The 22,557-nt window shown below is 40.6% G+C and overlaps 1 protein-coding gene and 1 pseudogene across 2 annotated transcripts in view; both read left to right on the plus strand.

Annotated features, from left to right (window-relative positions):
* BMPR2 (bone morphogenetic protein receptor type 2) overlaps window positions 1-22,557 on the plus strand; it is a 194,084-nt gene that overhangs the window by 133,453 nt on the left and 38,074 nt on the right. For both annotated transcript variants that reach the window (XM_055290234.2, XM_055290235.2), the window contains exons 4-7: window positions 6,534-6,644; window positions 7,367-7,458; window positions 11,592-11,822; window positions 13,154-13,268. In XM_055290234.2, the coding sequence (XP_055146209.1) occupies window positions 6,534-6,644; window positions 7,367-7,458; window positions 11,592-11,822; window positions 13,154-13,268 (549 nt within the window). The remainder of the gene's footprint in view (window positions 1-6,533; window positions 6,645-7,366; window positions 7,459-11,591; window positions 11,823-13,153; window positions 13,269-22,557) is intronic.
* LOC129488291 (large ribosomal subunit protein uL13-like) lies at window positions 13,290-14,912 on the plus strand (annotated as a pseudogene).

The following is a 22,557-nucleotide window of genomic DNA, read 5'->3' on the forward strand; positions in this document are numbered from 1 at the left end:
CTGGGATTATAGGCATGCACCACACCCAGCTAATTTTTTATTTTTTGTAGAGACAAAGTCTTGCTCTGTCACCCAGGCTGGTCTCAAGCTCCTGGCCTAAAGCATTTCTCCCACCTTAGCCTCCCAAAATGCTGAGATCACAGGCATGAACCGCTGTTGCCTGGCCTTTTTTCACCTTTTTTTTTTTTCCTGAGATGGAGTTTCTCTCTTGTTGCCCATGCTGGAGTGCAATGGTGCCATCTCGGCTCACTGCAACCTCTGCCTCCCAGGTTGAAGCGATTCTCCTGCCTCAGCCTCATGAGTAGCTGGGATTACAGGCATGTGCCACCATGCCCAGCTAATTTTTGTATTTTTAGTAGAGACGGGGTTTTACCATGTTGGCTAGGCTGGTCTCGAGCTTCTGACCTCAGGTGATCCATCCACCTCGGCCTCCCAAAGTGCTGCGATTATAGGTGTGAGCCACCGTGTCCAGCCCCTTTTACACATTTTAACATGTGATATGATAAGTCATTTTATCTTATCTAAAAAGCTGTCAGTTGAGACTATTATTATTATTATTTTATTTATTTATTTATTTATTTTTATTTTTTTTTTTTTTGAGTCTCGCTCTGTCGCCCAGGCTGGAGTGCAGTGGTGCGATCTCGGCTCATTGCAACCTTCGTCTCCTAGGTTCAAGCGATTCTCCTGCCTCAGCCTCCTGAGTAGCTGGGATTACAGGCGCGCACCACCACACCTGGCTGATTTTTGTATTTTTAGTAGAGATGGGATTTCACCATGTTGGTCAGGCTGGTCTCGAACTCCTGACCTAGTGATCCACCCGCCTGGGTCTCCCAAAGTGCTGGGATTACAGGCGTGAGCCACTGCACCCAGCTGAGGCTATTATTTCCTTATCACCAAGAAAAAGAAATACTGTCAAGTAATTTTACAATGCCACAAATATGATATATCCCACTGTAGAAGATTTTAATATGTGATCAATGTATGTATTAAAATTGATGAAATATGGGAGTTGTCACCTATGTAAATGTGAACTTGATTGTTAACTCTGGCAGAAAGTCCACTCAACAGCAACCCTTCAGTGTTTCTGTCAACAAACCATATGAGAAGTCAAATGAGTTGTATTGTTTGAAAATGTTTCATTGGATAACAAAATGTTGATGGTTGCTTACACTTAGCAATGGGCATTTGGAATTTGTATGTACACTACACTTTTGTGTATAGTAGTAAGTTTTTTATAATAAAAAGATTAAAAGTAGAACAAGCAACCTTCCATTGGCACTCTCTGGCATGATCAAGAAAGCATCTGCATTAAAATTTTCAGTCAGTGTTAGTGGATGGAAAGAAAATTCCAGAGACAAAAGTCAAAAGAATTTTTTAAAGAAATGTTGGGTTATGATTCTCAGTGATGTTTTTAATGACACATAAGGTAGAAATGTATGGAAAAATAGGACATAGTTGACAAATTTGAAAAGATATTCAGAAGAATCTAACTCTAAATATGAAAAAGTTTTAGGAATACCTACACCAATTTATTTTGCTTCTGTTTTTATTTTTACAGGCTATATAAGAGTGAGTTTAATAATCTCTGTCCAAATAAGTCTAAAGGAGCTTATCAAGAAGTAAAGCATAAACATTCTAGGGGATAAGTCATAGTTGGTCGTAGTTTAAGCAGCATACTTTTTAGTATCTCTTATTTTGAATTAAAAAAAAAGTAAGCACCATGTATATAGTTAATCATTTTTAGTGTTTCTAAGATACTGCTTTTCTTCATAGGCTATAAAAAGCTTTTGTTGCTTATATTAGTAACAAAAACAATTTTGCAAATGGAAACATTTCTAGAAACCTTACTATTTATATTAGTATTATATAAATTTATCCAATTTCCAGAAATTTGGGTAATGCTAAAATCACTTTCCAACAACTAAGACTAGGAAAATTGTCATTTCTATTTTGTAATAAAAGCTTGATAAAATACACATTAGTTAGCTATATACAATGTTCTCATAATTTAGTAAAAGCAAAAAAAAAAACCTAGAAAGCTAAATCTTAGTGGAAAAATCTTTATTATTAAATTTTCAAATGTACTAATTCTGTGCTTTTTATGTACAACATTTGGTTTTTCAGGTCTTTCCAAAATCTAACCTTTGTTACATTAAAATTTTAATATTTTATTTAATTGGTAATGTCCTTTAAAGGACATTAATCTAAGTTTTAAATACTGAAATTTAAACGTGTACACATATTTCAGAATTAAAAACTAGATTTTTTAAAAATAAAAAGATTCCTTGTCACTTCTCGTTCCTAGTTGAATTCAAAATACATTTTTCAAATAAGTAATATGGTTCAATTCTTTTGGGAATTATAACATTGGATATCTTAACTCATTTGCAGAGACAGTTTTATCCATAATGCTGTATTAATATTACATTTAATATTTAATTTTATTTTTTATACAGAAGACTTAAGATAATCTTTATTAACTCATATTTACTTGAATTACACAAGCATGTAAGAACACATTTAAATATTCAGCCTTTCTCATTTGGATGTAGCAAAACTTTGTTTCATGTTAGACCTACGAATTTTTTTATTGTAACAAATGTTTAAAGAAATACCAGTTTTCAGCTGGGCGCGGTGGCTTATGCCTATAATCCCAGCACTTTGGGAGGCCAAGGTGGGCAGATCACGAGGTCGGGAGTTCGCGACCAGCCTGACCTACCTGGTGAAACCCTGTCTCTACTAAAAAATACAAAAATTAGCCAGCTGTGGTGGTGTGTGCCTGTAATCCCAGCTACTTAGGAGGCTGAGGCAGAAAAATCACTTGAACCCAGGTGGCGGAGGTTGCAGTGAGCTGAGATAGTACATCTATGACATGGATAATATTCAGTGATAAAAGGAAATGAACTGCTAAGCCACAAAAAGACATGGAGGAACCTAAAGTACCTATTGCTAAATGAAAGAAGGCAGTCTGAAAAGTCTATATATTGTATCATTCCAACTATATGACTTTCTGGAAAAGAAAAACTATAAGCACATAAAATATCCGTGTATAGTCATGAATCTATAAATTATTTAGTTTTGTGTGTGTACGTGTATGTGTATGTATTGAAAATGGCTTATCTTTTAGGTTTAGCAAATTCTAAAATGAGTTTTTTGTTTGTTTGTTTGTTTGCTTTTGAGATGGAGTCTTGCTCTCTCACCCAGGCTGGAGTACAATGGCATGATCTTGGCTCACTGCAATCTCTGCCTCCCAGGTTCAAGTGATTCTCCTGCCTCAGCCTCCTGAGTAGCTGGGATTACAGGCACGCGCCACCATGCCCAGCTAATTTTTGTCTTTTTAGTAGAGATGTGGTTTCACCATGTTGGTCAGGCTGGTCTCAAACCCCTGACCTTGTGATCCGTCTGCCTCAGCCTCCCAATGTGCTAGGATGACATGTGGAGTGAGCCACCGCGCCTGGCCTTAATTTTTTTAGTTTTTGTTTTTCTTTTTGTTTTTGTTTTGAGATGGAGTCTTGCTCTGTTGCCCAGGCTGGAGTGCAGTGGCACAATCTCGGCTCACTGCAAGCTCCGCCTCCCAGGTTCACGCCATTCTCCTGCCTCAGCCTCTCCGAGTAGCTGGGACTACAGGCGCCCGCCACCACGCCCGGCTAATTTTTTTGTATTTTTAGTACAGACGGGGTTTCACCGTCGTCTCGATCTCCTGACCTCGTGATCCGCCCACCTCGGCCTCCCAAAGTGCTGGGATTACAAGCGTGAGCCACTGTGCCCGGCCTTTTTTTTTTAATTGAAGTGAAATTCACATAACTTACAATTAGTCATATTAAAATGTACCACTCAACACATTCACAGTGTTGTGCAACTATTACCTCTGTCTAGTTCCAAAACATTTTCATCACCCCACAAGGGAACCCCTGTATCTAATAAGCAGTCACTCCCTATTTCCTCCTCTCCCAGTCCCTGGCAACTACTAACCTGCTTTCTGACTATGGATTTGGCCTATTCTGCGTGTTTCATTTCAATGGAATCATAGAATATTCAACCTTTTGTAAATGCTTTGTAGGTATATACCACATTTTGTTTATCCATTCATCAGTTCATGAACATTTGTGTTGTTTCCACTTCTGGCTATTGTAAATAGTGATGCTGTGAACATGCGTGTTGAAGTTTTTATTTGAACACTTGTTTTTGGTTCTTTTTGATATATGCCTAGGAGTGGAATTGCTGGGTCTTATGGTGATTCCATGTTTCACTTTTTGAGGAACTCGCAAACTGTTTTCTACTGTTTATTTACCATTTTATATCCCACTTGCAATGTACAAGAGTTCTAATTTATCCACATCCTTGCCAGTGCTTAATTTCTTTTTTTTAAATTGTAGCCATGCCAGTGTATGTGAAATAATATCTCACTGTGGTAAAATGAGTTTTATATGTAGCTTTTCTGCCTGTAACTTACTCTGTATGTTAAAAGGAGGCACAATGATCAATGTGTTAAAATCTATTAATATCTAAAAAATGGGCCGGGCACGGTGACTCACACCTGTAATCTCAGCACTTTGGGAGGCCAAAGTGGGCACATCAGCTTGAGGCCAGGGGTTCAAGACCAGTCTGGTTAACATGGTGAAACCCCATCTCTACTAAGAATACAAAAAATTATCCAGGTGTGGTGCTACAAACCTATAATCCCAGCAACTCAGGAGGCTGAGGCACAAGAATTGCTTGAGTCTGGGAGGTGGAGTTTGCAGTGAGCTGAGATTGTACCACTGAACTCCAGCCTGGGCGACAGAGCAAGACTCTCTTAAAAAAAAAAAAAAAGAAAGAAAGAAAGAAAAAAGAAAATATAATAAATGGCCTGCAAATTAAGAGTATTTCAGTGTTGTTTCAACAGATCCTTCTATAGAAATATAGTTTAGACATTTTAATAAGCAACTTCTACTTAATTTGATTGAGACAAATAAATTCATTAAAACAGGAATGCCCATTAGAGGAACTCTTTGCCATAGAGGCATCCTACTTTACCATAGAAGCTTCTAATTTGAGTATAATATGCTTGATTTTGATTGAATATAAAGAATGAATAAAGATGCTGGCAGTCATCAAGCGCAGCTTCTGATCAGCATTACCAAACATTGCATAACTACGTCTAGTAAAACAATGAACAGCTCTTTCATAGGGTAACTCATTCTATTTTAGACAGGTCTGTTTATAAGCCATGTTTTTCTGTATGTTGAACTAAAGGCTGTTATCCTTGAAGATACACTGATTGGAACTGGTTATTCTTTCTTGGTCCAAATCAAGTCCATTTTCTGATGTGAAGACAGCTATCATAACCTCCCAAGTTTTCTTTTTTTTCCTCATCAGATGCTTTCAGTTCTTTCTACCCATCACAGTTCAGAGGTCTCATACCTTCACAGTTGTACTTGCTCTCTTTTGGATATGCTCTAGTTTGTGGCCATCCATCCTAAAGGGTATTTGCTCTAGACATGATCTGACCCACAGAATGGAACTTAACACATAAAATGTTTACATGTTTGTGATAGCCCTGTGACTTAGCTATGTGTGTTCCCATTCCATTCTGCAAGTGAGTAAACTTGGGCTCAGATAGGTGAAGAAACTTTCCTAAGGTTAAGTGGAAGAACTGAGCTTCAAGTCCAATTCAGATTTAACCGCCTGCAAAGCCATGCTATTTTCATTAATAAAAATGCCAATATTGATAAGCGTAACTACCATTTATTGCGTAGATAATATAAGCCTTTTTAAAAAAACTTTAAAATTTTTTTTTTTTTTTTTTTTTTTTAAAGAAACGGAGTATCACTACATCACCCAAGCTGGAGTGCAGTGGTATAATCATGGCTCACTGCAGCCTCAAACTCCTGGGCCCAAGCAATCCTCTTGCCATAGCCCCCTGAGTAGCTGGGACTACAGGTGCATGCCACCATACCTGACTAATTTTTTTTTTAAATTTGTTTTAATGCCTGGCATTTTGCTATGTTGTCCAGGCTGGCCTTGACCTCCTGGCCTCAAGTGATCCTCCTGCAGCAGCCTCCCAAAGTGTTGGGATTATAGGCATGAGCCACTGTGCCCAGCCAGGTAATATATTCTTGACATTTTATTAAGTACTTAGACTACCATCTAAATCTTACAGCTAACTTGGGAAATACAGAGTACTATTTTTAAAAATGAGGAAATTGAGGATTTAAAACCAAATGTGATTCTAAAACTATTAGATTCTAAGACTGTTAATATTTTACTATCCTATCTAATCTGTTTCATGGTATAGTTGATGTTTCAATAATTAGGAGCACACCTACTTGGTGTTTTAGTGTTCCAAATCTATATGGAATAGTCTGTATGATTAAAAAATATAATTTGTAATTATCACATTTATTACTAATTTTTTCTTTCATTTCCTTTGATGCAAAAACATTACTAATTTGATTATACATGGGTACAGCCTTTCTAAAGGGCAGTCTGTTAGTATTTAACAAAATACTTTTTAAAAAAATAATGACATTTCAAAATTTGTTTTTTTTTAGGTCCACCTCATTCATTTAACCGAGATGAGACAATAATCATTGCTTTGGCATCAGTCTCTGTATTAGCTGTTTTGATAGTTGCCTTATGCTTTGGATACAGAATGTTGACAGGTAAAAATTACCATTTTTGTCCTATCGTTTATTAAACATGCAATTTAATCAATTTATTTGCTCCTTTTAAATTCCCTATGTTAAAAAAAATAGTCTCAAAGTTATGCAAAATACACCCAGCCTCAATAGTATCACGTATGGACAGTATTGTTTCATTTAAATAATCAGTCACTACCCCTTTCCATGCCACTGGATTATTTTGAAGCAAATCACAGATATCATATATCTATAAATATTTAATTAGATATTATATATCTATAAACATTATCTCTACAAGAGCTTTAAGAATACATATCTGTAATACCATTTTCACATCTGAAAAAAATAACAGTAATTCCTCAGTATCATCAAATGTCAAGTAGGTTCTAATATACTTTAGGTTTGATGGACTGTTTAGGAAATCAGCATTCATTCATTCATTTGAATAACTTCTATACAATCTTCTTTAAAGTTTTTATAATATTGCTTAGGGTTTTAAACTTTTAAAGTAAGTCATCATGGAAGTATCTCCCAGAATTTGGCTTTCATGCTATTCTGCATTCATCTTCATTTATAGGTATTACCTAGTTTAGTACATAGCTTTATTCCTATTGACATTAGGCATAAATCTTGCTGCTAATCTTTCTGCAGCTCTTCTTTTTAAGTGTAATATTATAAAAAGTATAAAAAGATATTCATTTTAAGAAAACCATATATTAGTAACCTGTTTCCTGTTCCTATAGGAGACCGTAAACAAGGTCTTCACAGTATGAACATGATGGAGGCAGCAGCATCCGAACCCTCTCTTGACCTAGATAATCTGAAACTGTTGGAGGTATGTTTGCCGTTAGATTATGGACTGTTGTTTCTACTGTGATACTAGACCTGGAACAGTGACTTCATTCAATCATTAAGACATTCATTCATTTATTTAACCCTTATTTACTAAATTACAATTTTTTGTCAAGGCCTATTCTAGGCACTGGGAACATAGGTGAACAACACAGATATGTCTCCTGGGGCTTCTATTTGAGTTGGGGAGTCTACAAACAGGTACAGGAATGTATGATATAATTGCAAGTAGTAGTAAGTGCTACGAAGAAAAGTACAGTGGATAAGAAAGTGATGAAAAGGGGGTTATTAAAGAAAATACGGGCCAGGCGCAGTGGCTCATGCCTGTAATCCCAGTACTTTGGGAGGCTGAAGCGGGTGGATCACCTGAAGTCGGGAGTTCAAGACCAGCCTGACCAACATGAAGAAACCCCGTCTCTGCTAAACATACAAAATTAGCCAGGCATGGTGGTGCATGCCTGTAATCCCAGCCACTAAGGAGGCTGACGCAGGAGAATTGCTTGAACCTGGGAGGCGGAGGTTGCGGTGAGCCGAGATCGCACCATTGCACTCTAGCCTGGGCAACGAGCGAAACTCTGCCACACACACACAAAAAAAAAAAAAAAAAAGAAAGAAAATATGGCCAGGTGTGATGGCTCACACCTATAATCCCATCACTTTGGGAGGCCGAGGCAGGGAGATCACTTGAGGTCAGGAGTTCAAGACCAGCCTGGCCAACATGGTGAAACCCTATCTCTACTAAAATACAAAAATTAACTGGGAGTGGTGGTGCCTGCCTGTAGTCCCAGCTGCTTGGGAGGCTGAGGCTAGCAATGAACCCAGAAGGTGGAGGTTGCAATGAGCCAAGATCACGCCACTGCACTCTAGGTGACAGAGCAAGAATCCATCTCAAAAAATAAAAAATAAAAAAAAATATTTAGAAAGAGGTTGACCTCTGAGTACAGATTTGTACAGGGTATGAGAATAAAGACACGAAAGTTTGAGAAGAGTGTGCCACAAGGGATCCATAATAGACAACAAATAAATACTCCTTGTCTGCATATATTACGTATTTTTGTAGATACATAAGGCTCTTATATATAGAATTTAAGTTTCATTTGGTGATATCTCAGAAGCTACATTAAAAGTGTTACCATAATGAGTGTTTTTATGATATTTATTAAGAATGACTTGAAAACTATGGTCCCCAAACCAGACTAGTAAATAATAGATATGATAGATTTGACTATATAAAAAATTATAAGAACTTTCTGTTTTGGGAGAGACATACCATAAACAAAGATAAAAGCCAAATTTGAAAAATAAATTTCAACATATAAGGGAAGACTTGATAAAGAACTGATATAAATCAAGATGAAAGAAACATTCTGTGGCAAATGGACAAAAAGGCTGAGTGCTGTGACTCACACCTGTTATCCCAGCTCTTTTGGGAGGCCAAAGTGGGTGGATTGCTTGAGCCCAGGAGTTCAAGACAAGTCATGGGCAACATGGTGAAACCCCATTTATTTTGTAAAAAATACAAAAATTAGCTGGGTGTGGTGGCACATGCCTATAGTCCCAGCTACTCGGGAGGCTGAGGTTAAAGGATCACTTGAGCCCAGGAGGTAGAGGTTGTGGTGAGCCTAGGTGACAGAGACCCTGTCTCAAAAAAAAAAAAAAAAAAAAAAAAGCCGGTCACGGTGGCTCTCGCCTGTAATCCCAGCACTTTGGGAGGCCGAGGCGGGCGGATCACGAGGTCAGGAGATTGAGACCATCCTGGCTAACACAGTGAAACCCCGTCTCTACTAAAAACACAAAAAAATTAGCGGGCGAGGTGGCGGGCACCTGTAGTCCCAGCTACTCGGGAGGCTGAGGCAGGAGAATGGCGTGAAACCCGGGGGGCAGAGCCTGCAGTGAGCCGAGATCGCGCCACTGCACTCCAGCCTGGGCTACAGCGAGACTCTGTCTCAAAAAAAAAAAAAGGACAAAAGATATTAACTGCCAATTCACAAAAGAAGTAAGTGTGGCTAAGAAATGTACAGTAAGATGTCCAATTTACAAGGCTGAAAGAAATACTAGTTAACCCATGGAATTTTAGCCATGATTAAGTGATAGAAACACTTCCAAACATTGCTGAATTAACTATATATTGATATAACCTTTTTAAAGGACATTTTGTTTAATTTTGACCTGGAAACAGTATATGAAACACAACATATATCCTTAAATAAATGATGGTAAATCCCCAGCCTGTTTAATAAAAAGTAAAAGCAATCCCCAGAAGCCAAAAATAACGAGAATGGGTTACATTTTGCTGGTTCTTTGTGTGTTGAGTAATTTTTTTGTATTCCGGATATTGTGAATATTGTATTGTGGAACACTGGACTCAAAAATTAGCCGGGTAACATGGCACACGCCTGTAATCCTAGCTATTCAGGAGGCTGAGGCAGGAGAATCACTTGAACCCGGGAAACGGAGGTTGCAGTGAGCTGAGACCGCGCCACTGCACTCCAGCCTAGGCGAAAGAGCAAGACTGTCTCAAAAAGATTTTTTTTTTGTTTTGTTTTAGTAAGCAACAAACTTGGTTGAACACATACCACAAACCTGTCTGGGGCAGAAGCTCAAATCTCAGTTCAGTTATTTTATCTTTTTTTTTTTTTTTTTGAGATGGAGTTTCACTCTGTCATCCAGGCTGGAGTGCAAGGCATGGTCTGGGGTCACCGCAACCTCTGCCTCCCGATTTCAAGTGATTCTCCAGCCTCAGCCTCTATATAGGGATCTTTATGCAAGTATTTAAGTCTCCACACAAGTGACTACAGGTGCGTGCCACCACACCCAGCTAATTTTTGTATTTCTAGTAGAGATGGGGTTTCACAATGTTGGCCAGGCTGGTCTTGAACTCCTGACCTCGTGATCTACCTGCCTCAGCCTCCCAAAGTGCTGGGATTACAGGCGTGAGCCACCGTGCCCAGCCTCAGTTATTTTATCTTTAGCTGGAGACTCTCTTGTATATTCATTGGGTTTCCCTCTCTCTGAATTTCTCCTTTCTAGGTTCTCCCCTCACTTTCTAGCAACTGTGGCTGTCCAAAATATGTCCTGAGTTTCCCAAGGCCAGAACAATTTTCTGTTCTTCTTTTTTCTTTTTTTTTTTTTTGAGACGGAGTCTCACTCGGTCACCCAGGCTGGAGTGCAGTGGCGCAATCTCGGCTCACTGCAAGCTCCGCCTCCTGGGTTCACGCCATTCTCCTGCCTCAGCCTTCTGAGTAAGTGGGACTACAGGCGCCCGCCACCACGCCTGACTTTTTTTTTCTTTTTTTTTGTATTTTTTTAGTAGAGACGGAGTTTCACTGTGTTAGCCAGGATGGTCTTAATCTCCTGACCTCATGATCCACCCACCTCGGCCTCCCAAAGTGCTGGGATTATAGGCGTGAGCCACCGCGCCTGGCCTCTTTTTTTTTTTTTTTTTTTTAATTGAGACAGTCTTGCTCTTTTGCGCAGGCTGGAGTGCAGTGGCATGGTCTCAGCTCACTGCAACCTCCGTTTCCTGGGTTCAAGTGATTCTCCCGCCTCAGCCTCCTAAGTAGCTAGGATTACAGGTGTGTGCCATGTTACCCGGCTAATCTTTATATTTTTAGTAGAGACAGGGTTTCGCCACTTTGGCCAGGCTGGTCTCGAACTCCTGACCTCAAGTGATCTGCCCACCTCAGCCTCCCAAAGTGCTGGGATTACAGGCGTGAGCCACCACACCCAGCCTAGAATGATTTTCTTTAGCAATTTTAGTTCCACTGCACAGTGCTGATTTCAGCCTGCCCTCAGGCTAAAAGTCATTAAAATGGGTAGCTTGCCCCATGCCACTTTTTTCTCAAAGCCTTAATGCCTCTCAAGATTTATCTGCCTTTAGATCTTTTTTTTTTTTTAATTTTGTCCAGCATTTATAAATGTTCTCTATGGGCAGGCTGGGTCTGGTAGGAGCTTCATCAGCCATACTAGAACAGAATTTATTAATTTCTTGATAATGGAATAAACTGTAAGCAACAGAGAGCTGTGGCATTCCGTTTAAATTTGTAGTTTATTATTTAGTAAATTTGATTGTTCAATTGTGATATTAATGCCTTGCTTTCTTTAAAACACTTGCAGCTGATTGGCCGAGGTCGATATGGAGCAGTATATAAAGGCTCCTTGGATGAGCGTCCAGTTGCTGTAAAAGTATTTTCCTTTGCAAACCGTCAGAATTTTATCAACGAAAAGAACATTTATAGAGTGCCTTTGATGGAACATGACAACATTGCCCGCTTTATAGTTGGAGATGAGAGAGTCACTGCAGATGGACGCATGGAATATTTGCTTGTGATGGAGTATTATCCCAATGTAAGTTCTTCATAAAAAATAAACTGAGGCCAGGTGTGTGGCTCATGCCTGTAATCCCAGCACTTTTGGAGGCTAAGGCAGGTGGATCACTTGAGGCCAGGAGTTCAGGACCAGCCTCGCCAACATGGCAAAACTCCCGTCTCTACTAAAAATACAAAAATTAGCCAGGCGTGATGGCGCACATCTGTAATTCCAGCTACTTGGGAGGCTGAGGCACGAGAATTGCTTGAACCTGGGAGACGGAGGTTGCAGTGAGCCGAGATTGTACCGCTGTACTCCAGCCTGCGTGACAGAGCAAGACACAATCTCAAAAAAATAAAAAAAATAAACTGACATTTATATTAGTTGTTAATCAGACTTCAGAGAGGACCACTGTATTACAGATAGAGCATTGCTGACTCACAAACTGGATTATTAATGGTCTGCAATGAAATAAGGATCTCACACTAGAATGTGAATCAACTAATTATACTGTTTGTTTCGCTGTTTCCTCTTTCTTTCTGTTTTTCTCTTTTTTATTTAATTTTTTGATAACAAGTTTTTCAATGAAAGAAGCGGTACTTTGATTGACATTCATTCTGATGCAAACTTCTTTTCTCATCAGCAACTGGTAATAGTTTGTAGATAAGCACTTTGAGTGGCACCAATACATACATGAATGTATTTAAAAAAGCCTTTTGTTTTCTGCTTATTAACCATTACAGTATAATTTGTATTCATACTGGTGAATGATACACTTTTCTATCTTAATTTGATCAAAGAATTGTTTAAAAGGAAATAATCATTCATAATTTTTAATATTGGAGACATAAAAATTGATAATGTTTAAATTCCCCTTTCCATCCCTTCCTCTCCTCTCTATACACAGAAATGTCATACTAACTCTTTTTTTTTTTTTTTTTGAGACGGAGTCTCCCTCTGTCACCCAGGCTGCAGTGCAGTGGTGCGATCTCGGCTCACTGCAAGCTCCGCCTCCCGGGTTCACGCCATTCTCCTGCCTCAGCCTCTCCGAGTAGCTGGGACTACAGGCGCCCGCCACCAAGCCCAGCTAATTTTTTGTATTTTTGGTAGAGACGGGGTTTCACCGTGGTCTCAATCTCCTGACCTCGTGATCCGCCCACCTCGGCCTCCCAAAGTGCTGGGATTACAAGCGTGAGCCACCGCACCCGGCGATACTAACTCTTTCAAGATTCTGAAATGTAGTAGTTCATTAGATCTTCATGGAATCCTAGCCTATTTGCAAATTCTTTATAAGGATGCTAATTTACTCTTCATGTTAAAGTAAGTTAATTCTACCTTTTTTTTTTTTTTGCATTTTTTCCTCTATATAGGGATCTTTGTGCAAGTATTTAAGTCTCCACACAAGTGACTGGGTAAGCTCATGCCGTCTTGCTCATTCTGTTACTAGAGGACTGGCTTATCTTCACACAGAATTACCACGAGGAGGTAAGATAGTCAATAGATGAAATTGACACTCATGTGGGTTCAAAATTCACAACAGGAAATTTTAATTATATCTTCAAAGTAAAAGTATAATTTATATTATTGGAGATTTATTATTAGTCAGTTGTTTGAAAGATTCAGCATGAAATGCATTTGAAATGTAACAGAAAGGGCTTTCCCACGCAGCTGCCAAGATGGCAGAGGGGCAGTCCTGGTGCTTGATAGCTGAGTCAAACTCCTGGGCTACCTGGAGGCTATCATGACCCAGCAGAGAAAGTAGTGGTCATGTCCTGTGAGGACATCAACATTTCTGGCAGTTTCTGCAGAAACAAGTTAAAGTATCTAGCCTTCCTCTGCAAGCAGACAAACACCAACCCTTCCCAAGGACCCTACCATTTATGGGTCCCCAGCCACATCTTTTGGCAGACCACCTGCAGTAGGCTGCCCCACAAGACCAAGCAAGGCTAGGCTGCCCTGGATCACCTCAAGGTGTTTGATGGAATCCCACTGCCGTATGACCAGAAAAAGCAGTTGGTGGTTTCTGCCACCCTCAAGGTTGTAAGTCTGAAGCCTTGAAGAAAGTTTGCCTACCTGGGGAACTGGGCTTACAAGGTTGACTGGAAATACCAGGCAATGACAGCCACCATGGAGGAGAAGAGGAAGGTCTATTATCAGAAGATCTGTTACCAGAAGAAAAACAGCTCATGAGGCTATGGGAAAAGGCCGAAAACAACATAGAGAAGAACATTGACAAATACACCAAGGTCCTCAAGGCCCACAGACTCCTAGTCTGAGTCCAATAAAGACTGTTTATTCCTCATGCTTGTCCTGGCCTGCCCTTCCTCCATTGTTGCCATGGGGATGTAGGCGACCCAGGGGCAGCAGTCCAGGTGCCCTAGGCAGCCTGGGACTTACAAAGCTGGAGATAAGGAATGAATCTTAGTCACTGTCTTTCTATTAGGTTACTTTAAACAACTCTAAGAGTTGTGCAGACATAATTTGTCTATGATGTACTTGTTTGCAAGAGAGTTTCATAAAATCATTAGTAAAAACAACCTGCTACTTCAGTTCATCACGCCGAGCCCAGGCGTGATGGCTCGTGCCTGTAACTCTTAACACTTTGGGAGACCAAGGCAGGTGGATTGCTTGAGCTCAGGAGTTTGAGACCAGCCTGGGTAACATGGTGAAACCCTGTCACTACAAAAAATACAAACATTACCTGGACGTGGTGGCATGCACCTGTAGTCCCAGCTACTTGGGAGGCTGAGCTGGGAGGATTGTTTGAGCCTGGGAGGTGAAGGTTCTAGTTAGCTGAAATCACACCACTGTATTCCAGCCTGGCTGTCAGCTAGACTCTGTCTCAGAAAAAAAAAAAAGCAAATGTGAACTGGAACACTAACTGAAGAGGTGCCCTACCTTGTGAATGGGGAATCTGTTTATATTTCCTACCTTGTCATATACTGTACTCTGCAGCTGTTAGGATGTGAGAAAATGCCTGTGGGGACAGTATGAGCCTGGTGTTGTACAGGGTATTTATGGATGTGTAGGCGAGGAAGATACGCAACCAAGGGATTACAGCCATTGCATTCTCTTCCCTGTACTTTGTGATGAGAAACAAATAAATTAATTTTAAAGAAAAAAAGAAAAGAGATATAACAGGAAGAATAAGAGAAAGAACTTTGGCTGGCATGGTAACTCATGGCTGTAATCCCAACACTTGGAAAGACCAAGTGGATCTCAAGGATCACTTGAGCACAGGAGTTTGAGACCAGCATGGGCAACATAGTGGGACCCTTTCTCTACAAAATATAAAAAAGTTAGCCAGATGTGGTGACATGCGCACATAATCTGAGCTACTTGGATGGCTGAGGTGGGAGGATTGCTTGAGTCCAGGAGGTCTAGGCTGTTTGAGCTGTGTTCACCCCACTGCACTCTAGCCTGAGTGACAGAGTGAGACCCTGTCTCAAAAAACAAAAAAGCGAAAGAAAAAGAACTTCAAGACTTACAGGGGCCATTAAGAATTTAATTATTGGCCGGTCACGGTGGCTCACGCCTGTCATCCCAGCACTTTGGGAGGCCGAGGCGGGTGGATCACGAGGTCAGGAGTTCGAGACCATCCTGACCAACATGGTGAAACCCCATCTCTACTAAAAATACAAAAAATTAGCCAGGTATGGTGGCACACTCCTGTATTCCCAGGTACTGAGGAGGCTGAGGCAGGAGAATCGTTTAAACCTGGGAGGTGGAGGTTCCAATGAGCCAAGATCACGCCACTGCACTCCAGCCTGGGTGACAAAGCGAGACTCCCTCTCAAAAAAAAAAAGAAAAAAAAAAATTCTTGTCCATTAATAATTTATGAGTTGGGTGCAGTGACTCACATCTATAATCCCAACACTTTGGGAGGCCGAGGCAGGAGGACTGCTTGACCCCAAGGGTTCAAAACCAGCCTAGACAACATAATAAGACCCCCATCTCTACAAAAAAAGTTTTAATCAGCTGGAGGTGGCACACACCTGTGGTCCCACCTACTCAGGAGGCTGAGGTGGGAGGATAGCTTGAGCCCAGGAATTCTAGATTGCAATGAGCTATGATCATGCCACTGCACTTCAGCCTGGGTGACAGAGTAAGACATCGTCTCAAAAAAAAAAAAAAAGAAAAATGAATTCCTGTTCATACTCTGAACATTCTTCCTCCAAGATATACATGCGAGCATACTTAGAAAATGTTCTTTTCAAAAGAAACTATCCACGGAGTAAACAACCTACAATGAGAGAAAATATTTGCAAACTGCACATCCAACAAAGGTCTAATATCCAGAATGTATAAGGAACTTAAACAATTGAACAAGCAAAAAACAAATAGCCACATTGAAAAGTGGGCAAATGACATGAATAGAGACTTCCCAGAAGACAACATACAAGCAGCCAACAAATATATGAAAAAATGCTCCATATCACTAATCGTCAGAGAAATGCAAATCAAAACCACAATGATATACTATCTTACAACAGTCAGAATGGCTGTTAATGAAAAGTCAAAAAACGGATGCTGTTGAGACTGGAGAAAGGGGAACACTTAGACATTATTGGTGGGAGTATAAATTAGTTCAGCCACTGTGGAAAGTAGTTTGGAGATTTCTCAAAGAACTTTAAACAGAACTACCATTTGACCCAGCAATCCCATTACTGGGTGTATATCCAAAAGAAAACAAATAATTCTACCAGAAGGACACAGGTCTTCTGTTTTTCACAGCACTATCCACAATAGCAAAGATACGGAATCAACCTAGTTGACCATCAGCGGTGGACTGGTTATAAAAAATGTGTTACGTGGCCGGGCATGGTGGATCACTCCTGTAATCCCAGCACTTTGGGAGGCTGAGGTGGGCGGATCGCCTGAGGTCGGATTTCAAGACCAGCCTGAGTCAACATGGAGAAACCCCATCTCTACTAAAAATACAAAATTAGCCGGGCATGGTGGTGCATGCCTGTAATCCCAGCTACTCGGGAGGCTGAGGCAGGAGAATCTCTTGAACCCGGGAGGTGGAGGTTGTGGTGAGCCAAGATCGTGCCATTGCACTCCAGCCTGGGCAACAAGAGTGAAACTCCATCTCAAAAAGAAAAAAGAAAAAGAAAATGTGTTACACATACACCATCAAATACTACACAGCCATAAAAAAGAATGAAATCATGTCCTTTGCAGCAACATGGATGGAGCTATAGTAGGTTATGATAAGCAGGAACAGAAAACCAAATACCACATTTTCTCACTTTATAAGCGGGACGTAAACATAGGGTACTCATGGACACAAAGATGACAGCAGTAGAAACTAGGGACTACTAGAGTGGGGAGAGGGAGAGGGGCAAGGGCTAAAAAACTAACTGTTGGGGCCAGGCGCAGTGGCTCATGCCTGTAATCCCAGCACTTTGGGGGGCTGAGGCGGGTGGATCACGAGGTTAGGAGATCGAGACCATCCTGGCTGACACAGTGAAACCCCGTCTCTACTAAAAATACAAAAAATTAGCTGGGCATGGTGGCGGGTGCCTGTAGTCCCAGCTACTCGGGAGGCTGAGGCAGGAGAATGGCATGAACCTGGTAGGCGGAGCTTGCAGTGAGCCGAGATCACGCCACTGCACTCCAGCCTGGGCGACAGAGTAAGACTCTGTCTCAAAAAAAAAAAAAAAAAAAAAAAAAACTACCTGTTGGGTATTATGCTCATTACCTGAATAACAGGATCATTTGTACCTCAAACCTCAGCATCATACATAAACCCAGATAACAAACTTGCACATGTACCCCTGAGTTTAAAATAAAAGAGGCCAGGTACCATGGCTCACACCTGAAATCCCAACACTTTGGGAGGCTGAGACGGGCAGAGAGCCCAAGAGTTCAAGACCAACATGGTGAAACCCTGTCTCTACAATAGTCAGGCATAGTAGCGTGCACCTCAGGAGGGTAAGGTGAGAAGATTGTTTGAGCCCGGGAGGCGGAGATTACAGTGAGCCAAGATCTCGCCACTGCACTCCAGCCTGGGCAACAGACCAAGACTGTGTCTGAAAAATAAATAAGGCTAGGCATGGTGGCTCACGCCTGTAATCCCAACACTTTGGGAGGCCAAAGCGGGTGGATCACCTGAGGTCAGGAGTTCGAGACCAGCCTGGCCAACATGGTGAAACCCCATCTCTACTAAAAATATAAAAAAAAAAATTAGCTGGGCATGGTGGCAGGTGCCTGTAATCCCAAGTGCTCGGGAGGCTGAGGCAGGAGAATCAACAAGAGCGAAACTCCATCTCAAAAAAGAAAAATAAGTAAATAAAAGAAAAAAGTGTTCTTTTGATTCTAGGGTATTTTCAGACTTTTTAAAGCCCATTTATGGACCTTAGGTTAAGAACCTCTTAGCTAGGCTATATTATATTTTCCTTGTATTAATTTTGTTTAAGTGAACTACAATGCATCATTAATTTTTTTTAATTTTTAATTTTTGTGGGTACATAGTAGTGTATATATTTATGAGGAACATGAGTTTTGTTGTTGTTTGTTTTTTTGAGATGAGTCTTGCTCTGTTCCCCAGGCTGGAGTGCAATGGCACAATCTCAGTTCACTGCAACCTCTGCCTCCCTGGTTCAAGCAATTCTCCTGCCTCAGCCTCCCAAGTATTACAGGCATGTGCCCAGCTAATTTTTGTATTTTTAGTAGAGATGGGGTTTCACCATGTTGGCCAAGATGGTCTCGATCTCCTGACCTCAGGTGATCCGCCCACCTCCGCCTCCCAAAGTGCTGGGATTACAGGCGTGAGCCACCGCGCCTGGCTGGCTTTCATTTTCAAAGTCACCTCATTGTCCATCATGCCAGTCAGCAGGGAAAAGTAAGGGAAGGTAAAAGGAATTGTCCCTTTCTGTCTCCAGAAGTCTCACTCCTATGCTTGTTTGTTTCCCAGAACCTAGTCCACACTTAGCTCCAAAAGAGGCTGGGAATATAGTTGTTGTTGTTTCCTGCTTGCATTGCTGCCTCAAATAATACTGGGTTCTGCTACTAGGTAGGAAGAGAAGAATACATTGTGGGGATCAGTCTTTGCTCATGTTTCAGAGCTATGTAGTTATATTCCTTGTCATAACTGTGGTCTTCCTCATCTTTCATGCATATTTTTGCTAGTTGTTCAGAGCATCTCTTTTTTTTTTTTCTTTGAGACGGACTTTAGCTCTTGCTGCTCAGGCTGGAGTGCAATGGTGCGATCTCAGCTCACTGCAAGCTCCGCCTCCCGGGTTCAAGCAATTCTCCTGCCTCAGCCTCCCGAGTAGCTGGGATTACAGGCATGCGCCACCACGCCCAGCTAATTTTGTATTTTTAGTAGAGATGGGGTTTCTCCATGTTGGTCAGGCTGGTCTTGAACTCCCGACCTCAGGTGATCTGCCTGCTTCAGCCTCCCAAAGTGCTAGGATTACAGGTATGAGCCACAGTGCCCAGCCTGGAGCATCTCTTTAATAAATTTGCTTTCTCACTTTGTTTCAATATACACCTCACCTCATAGACACCCCTAAGTTAGCTTTGCTGTAATTGTGTCTTTGTGCTTTCTTCTACCGTCATCCCTTGCTACATTTCCTTGTCATATTATAGCCCTGACATTATTTTTTCAGTCTCTCTGATATCTTTAGTGAAGAGAACTTTAATATATCAGTTTCTTAGATCTTTGTTTCATTGTATATTAGCATGGATCATCTTTTCTAGCTGATACTTCATGTATAAATAATTTCTCCTGAATAATTTATCAGTTCATTTATCTTGACATCTTGCTTCTCCTAAATACAGAATTGTCCAAAGTATTGCCTGTGTCAGCAACTTGATGCACTTGCTGTAGTGCTTTAGCACATTAACCATTGGACTGTGTCCACTTAGCTCTTAAATATTATACTGCCTTTAAAAAGTTGGCTTAGCACAGAACTTAAAATGCCATCCTAATCTCCCTTTTCAAGGCTTGCAAAATTTAGCAAGGTTTCAAGTCAAATGTAGGCTGAAAAGAATGATTGCCATCAGATATAAGTTTTATTTAAACAGAGCTGTTACTCTGAAACATTAGCTAATGTTACCACTAAATAAGGGTAATAGTCACCTTTTTAAAAACTAAGTACATAGATACTGCTATTGCATATAAATATAGTAGCTATTTGAATTTATGGGTTTTTTTTTTTTGGAGTCTCACTCTGTTGCCCAGGGTGGAGTGCAATGGCATAATCTCGGCTCACTGCAACCTCTGCCTCCTGGATTCAAGCGATTCTCCTGCCTCAGCCTCCCAAGTAGCTGGGATTACAGACGCCCACCATCATGGCAGGCTAATTTTTTGTATTTTAGTAGAGACAAGGTTTCACCATGTTGGCCAGGGTGGTCTCAAACTCCTGACCTCAGGTGATCCACCTGCCTCAGCCTCCAAAAGAGCTGGGATTACAGGCATGAGCCACTGTGCCTGCCCAGAATTTATGTTTTTTACCTGATTATTTAAAAAATATTCCCTAGCCGAATGCAGTGGCTCAAGCCTGTAATCCCAACACTTTGGGAGGCTGAAGTGGGTGGATCACGAGGTCAAGAAATCGAAACCATTCTGGCCAACATGTGAAACCCTGTCTCTACTAAAAATACAAAAAAAATTAGCTGGGCTTGGTGGCGTGCGCCTGTAGTCCCAGGTACTCGGTAGGCTGAGGCAGGAGAATCGCTTGAACCCAGGAGGCAGAGGTTGCAGTGAGCTGAGATTGCCACCACTGCACTCCAGCTTGGGCGACGGAGCGAGACTCCATCTCAAAAAAAATTAAAAATAAAAATAAAAAATATTCCCAAGTACAGATGTTTCTTGACTTACAATGGGATTACATCCCAATGAACTGATTATAAATTGGCTGGGCATGGTAGTTCATCCCTGTAATCCCAGCACTTTAGGAGGCTGAGGCAGGAGAATCAAACTCCTGAGCTCAGAAGTTTGAGACCATCTTTGGCAACATAGTGAGACCCCATCTCTACAAAAATAAAAAAATTAGCTGGCTGTGGTGGCATGCACCTGTAGTCCCAGCTATTTAGGAGGCTGAGGTGGGAGGACTGCCTGAGCCCGGGAGGTCAAGACTGCAGTGAGCCAAGATCATGCCACTGCACTCCAGCCTGAGCAACAGAGCGAGACCCTGTTTTATTTATTTATTTTTTATTTTTTATTTTTTTGAGACGGAGTCTCGCTCTGTCACCCAGGCTGGAGTGCAGTGGCACCATCTCGGCTCACTGCAAGCTCCGCCTCCTGGCTTCACGCCATTCTCCTGCCTCAGCCTCCAGAGTAGCTGGGACTACAGGCGCCCGCCACCACGCTCAGCTGATTTTTTGTATTTTTAGTAGAGACAGGGTTTCACCGTGTTGGCCAAGATGGTCTTGATCTCCTGACCTCGTGATCTGCCCGCCTCGGCCTCCCAAAGTGCTGGGATTACAGGCGTGAGCCACTGCGCCCGGCCAGAGACCCTGTTTTAAAAAAAAATGAAAGAAAGAAAAGAAAAAAAAAGATCATAAGTTATAAATACTGTAAGTTGAAAATGCATTTAATACATTTAACCTACTGAACATCATAGCTTAGCCTAAACTATCTTAAATATGCTCAGAACACTTATATTAGCCTACAGTTGGCCAAATCATCCAATACAAAGTCTACTTTTATAATAAAGGATTGAATATCTCATGTGATTTATTGAATACTGTTCTGAAAGTGAAAAAAAGGAATGAAGTGTGGTTTCTACTGATTGTTTACTGCTTTCCCACCACTGTAAAGTTGAGAAATCATAAATCAAACCATCTGTAAGTAAAAGATCATCTGTATGCCTATACTATACTGTTTTTACTTGAAGTGCTCTTTCACTGAATTCTATCCTTCCCAGCATCTTCAGATATAACTTTGTTATTTAGAGTAGAAATTTGGTAGTAAGGAATTATACTGTTATTACTTATTCAGCTGTTTGTTGCTTCCGAATAAGGAAGAATTGAACCTATTTATTTATTTGTAATAAGATCTCCCTATGAATTTTTTCCATATTATAATAGCAACGCATGCTTATTACCAAAGAAATATCTGACCAAAAAAATAGATATAGACAACTCAGACTTCACCAGAAAATTACTGTTAAGTAGTTTGTATATAGTCTTTCATGTCCTTGGGAGGGCAGGGGGATAGCACTAGTAATATATATGTATAAATATCCATAGATTGACTATTTTTGTTCAGGTTTCAAAAATATATGTAACTAATATCTTACTGCGCCTTCCTTTGAGATATTTGCCTACTGCAGTGTTCTGCCCAGGGCAAAATTACTGTGTGATCCACCCTCCCTCCACACCCAAATAAAGAAAATGAAAATGAGTACAGAGGGGAGTTTAAAAGGGAAAACTTGTCTCAAAAGGGCAGTCTATAGTTCTACCCATTGATTTGGTATTATTATATAAATATATTCCAATGTTTCCTTGAGTTTTCCTATATAAATATTAGCTCAAGATTGTATGACATATACTTATGTTGTGGCTTTATTCAGAGAAAGAAATGCAGCTCTTGCAGGAATTGAGTAGGAGCCAAGTTAATACAAGCTTTGGAAGACTGGAGAACAGGAAGTGGGTAAGGGAGGAAATGAGAAAGAAATCAACTCTTAGGTGAAGAAATAACTCCTATTTTTTCTTCAAATTGTACTGTTGCTTAATTTTTTTACATCAAGGATTATTATTATCTATAGTTTTATTATTGGTGAAATTGTATTTGAATGCTCATTAATGAGAGTAATACATC

This window comes from Symphalangus syndactylus, chromosome 8 (assembly GCF_028878055.3).
Source record: "Symphalangus syndactylus isolate Jambi chromosome 8, NHGRI_mSymSyn1-v2.1_pri, whole genome shotgun sequence".
NCBI classification, from domain to species: Eukaryota; Metazoa; Chordata; class Mammalia; order Primates; family Hylobatidae; genus Symphalangus; species Symphalangus syndactylus.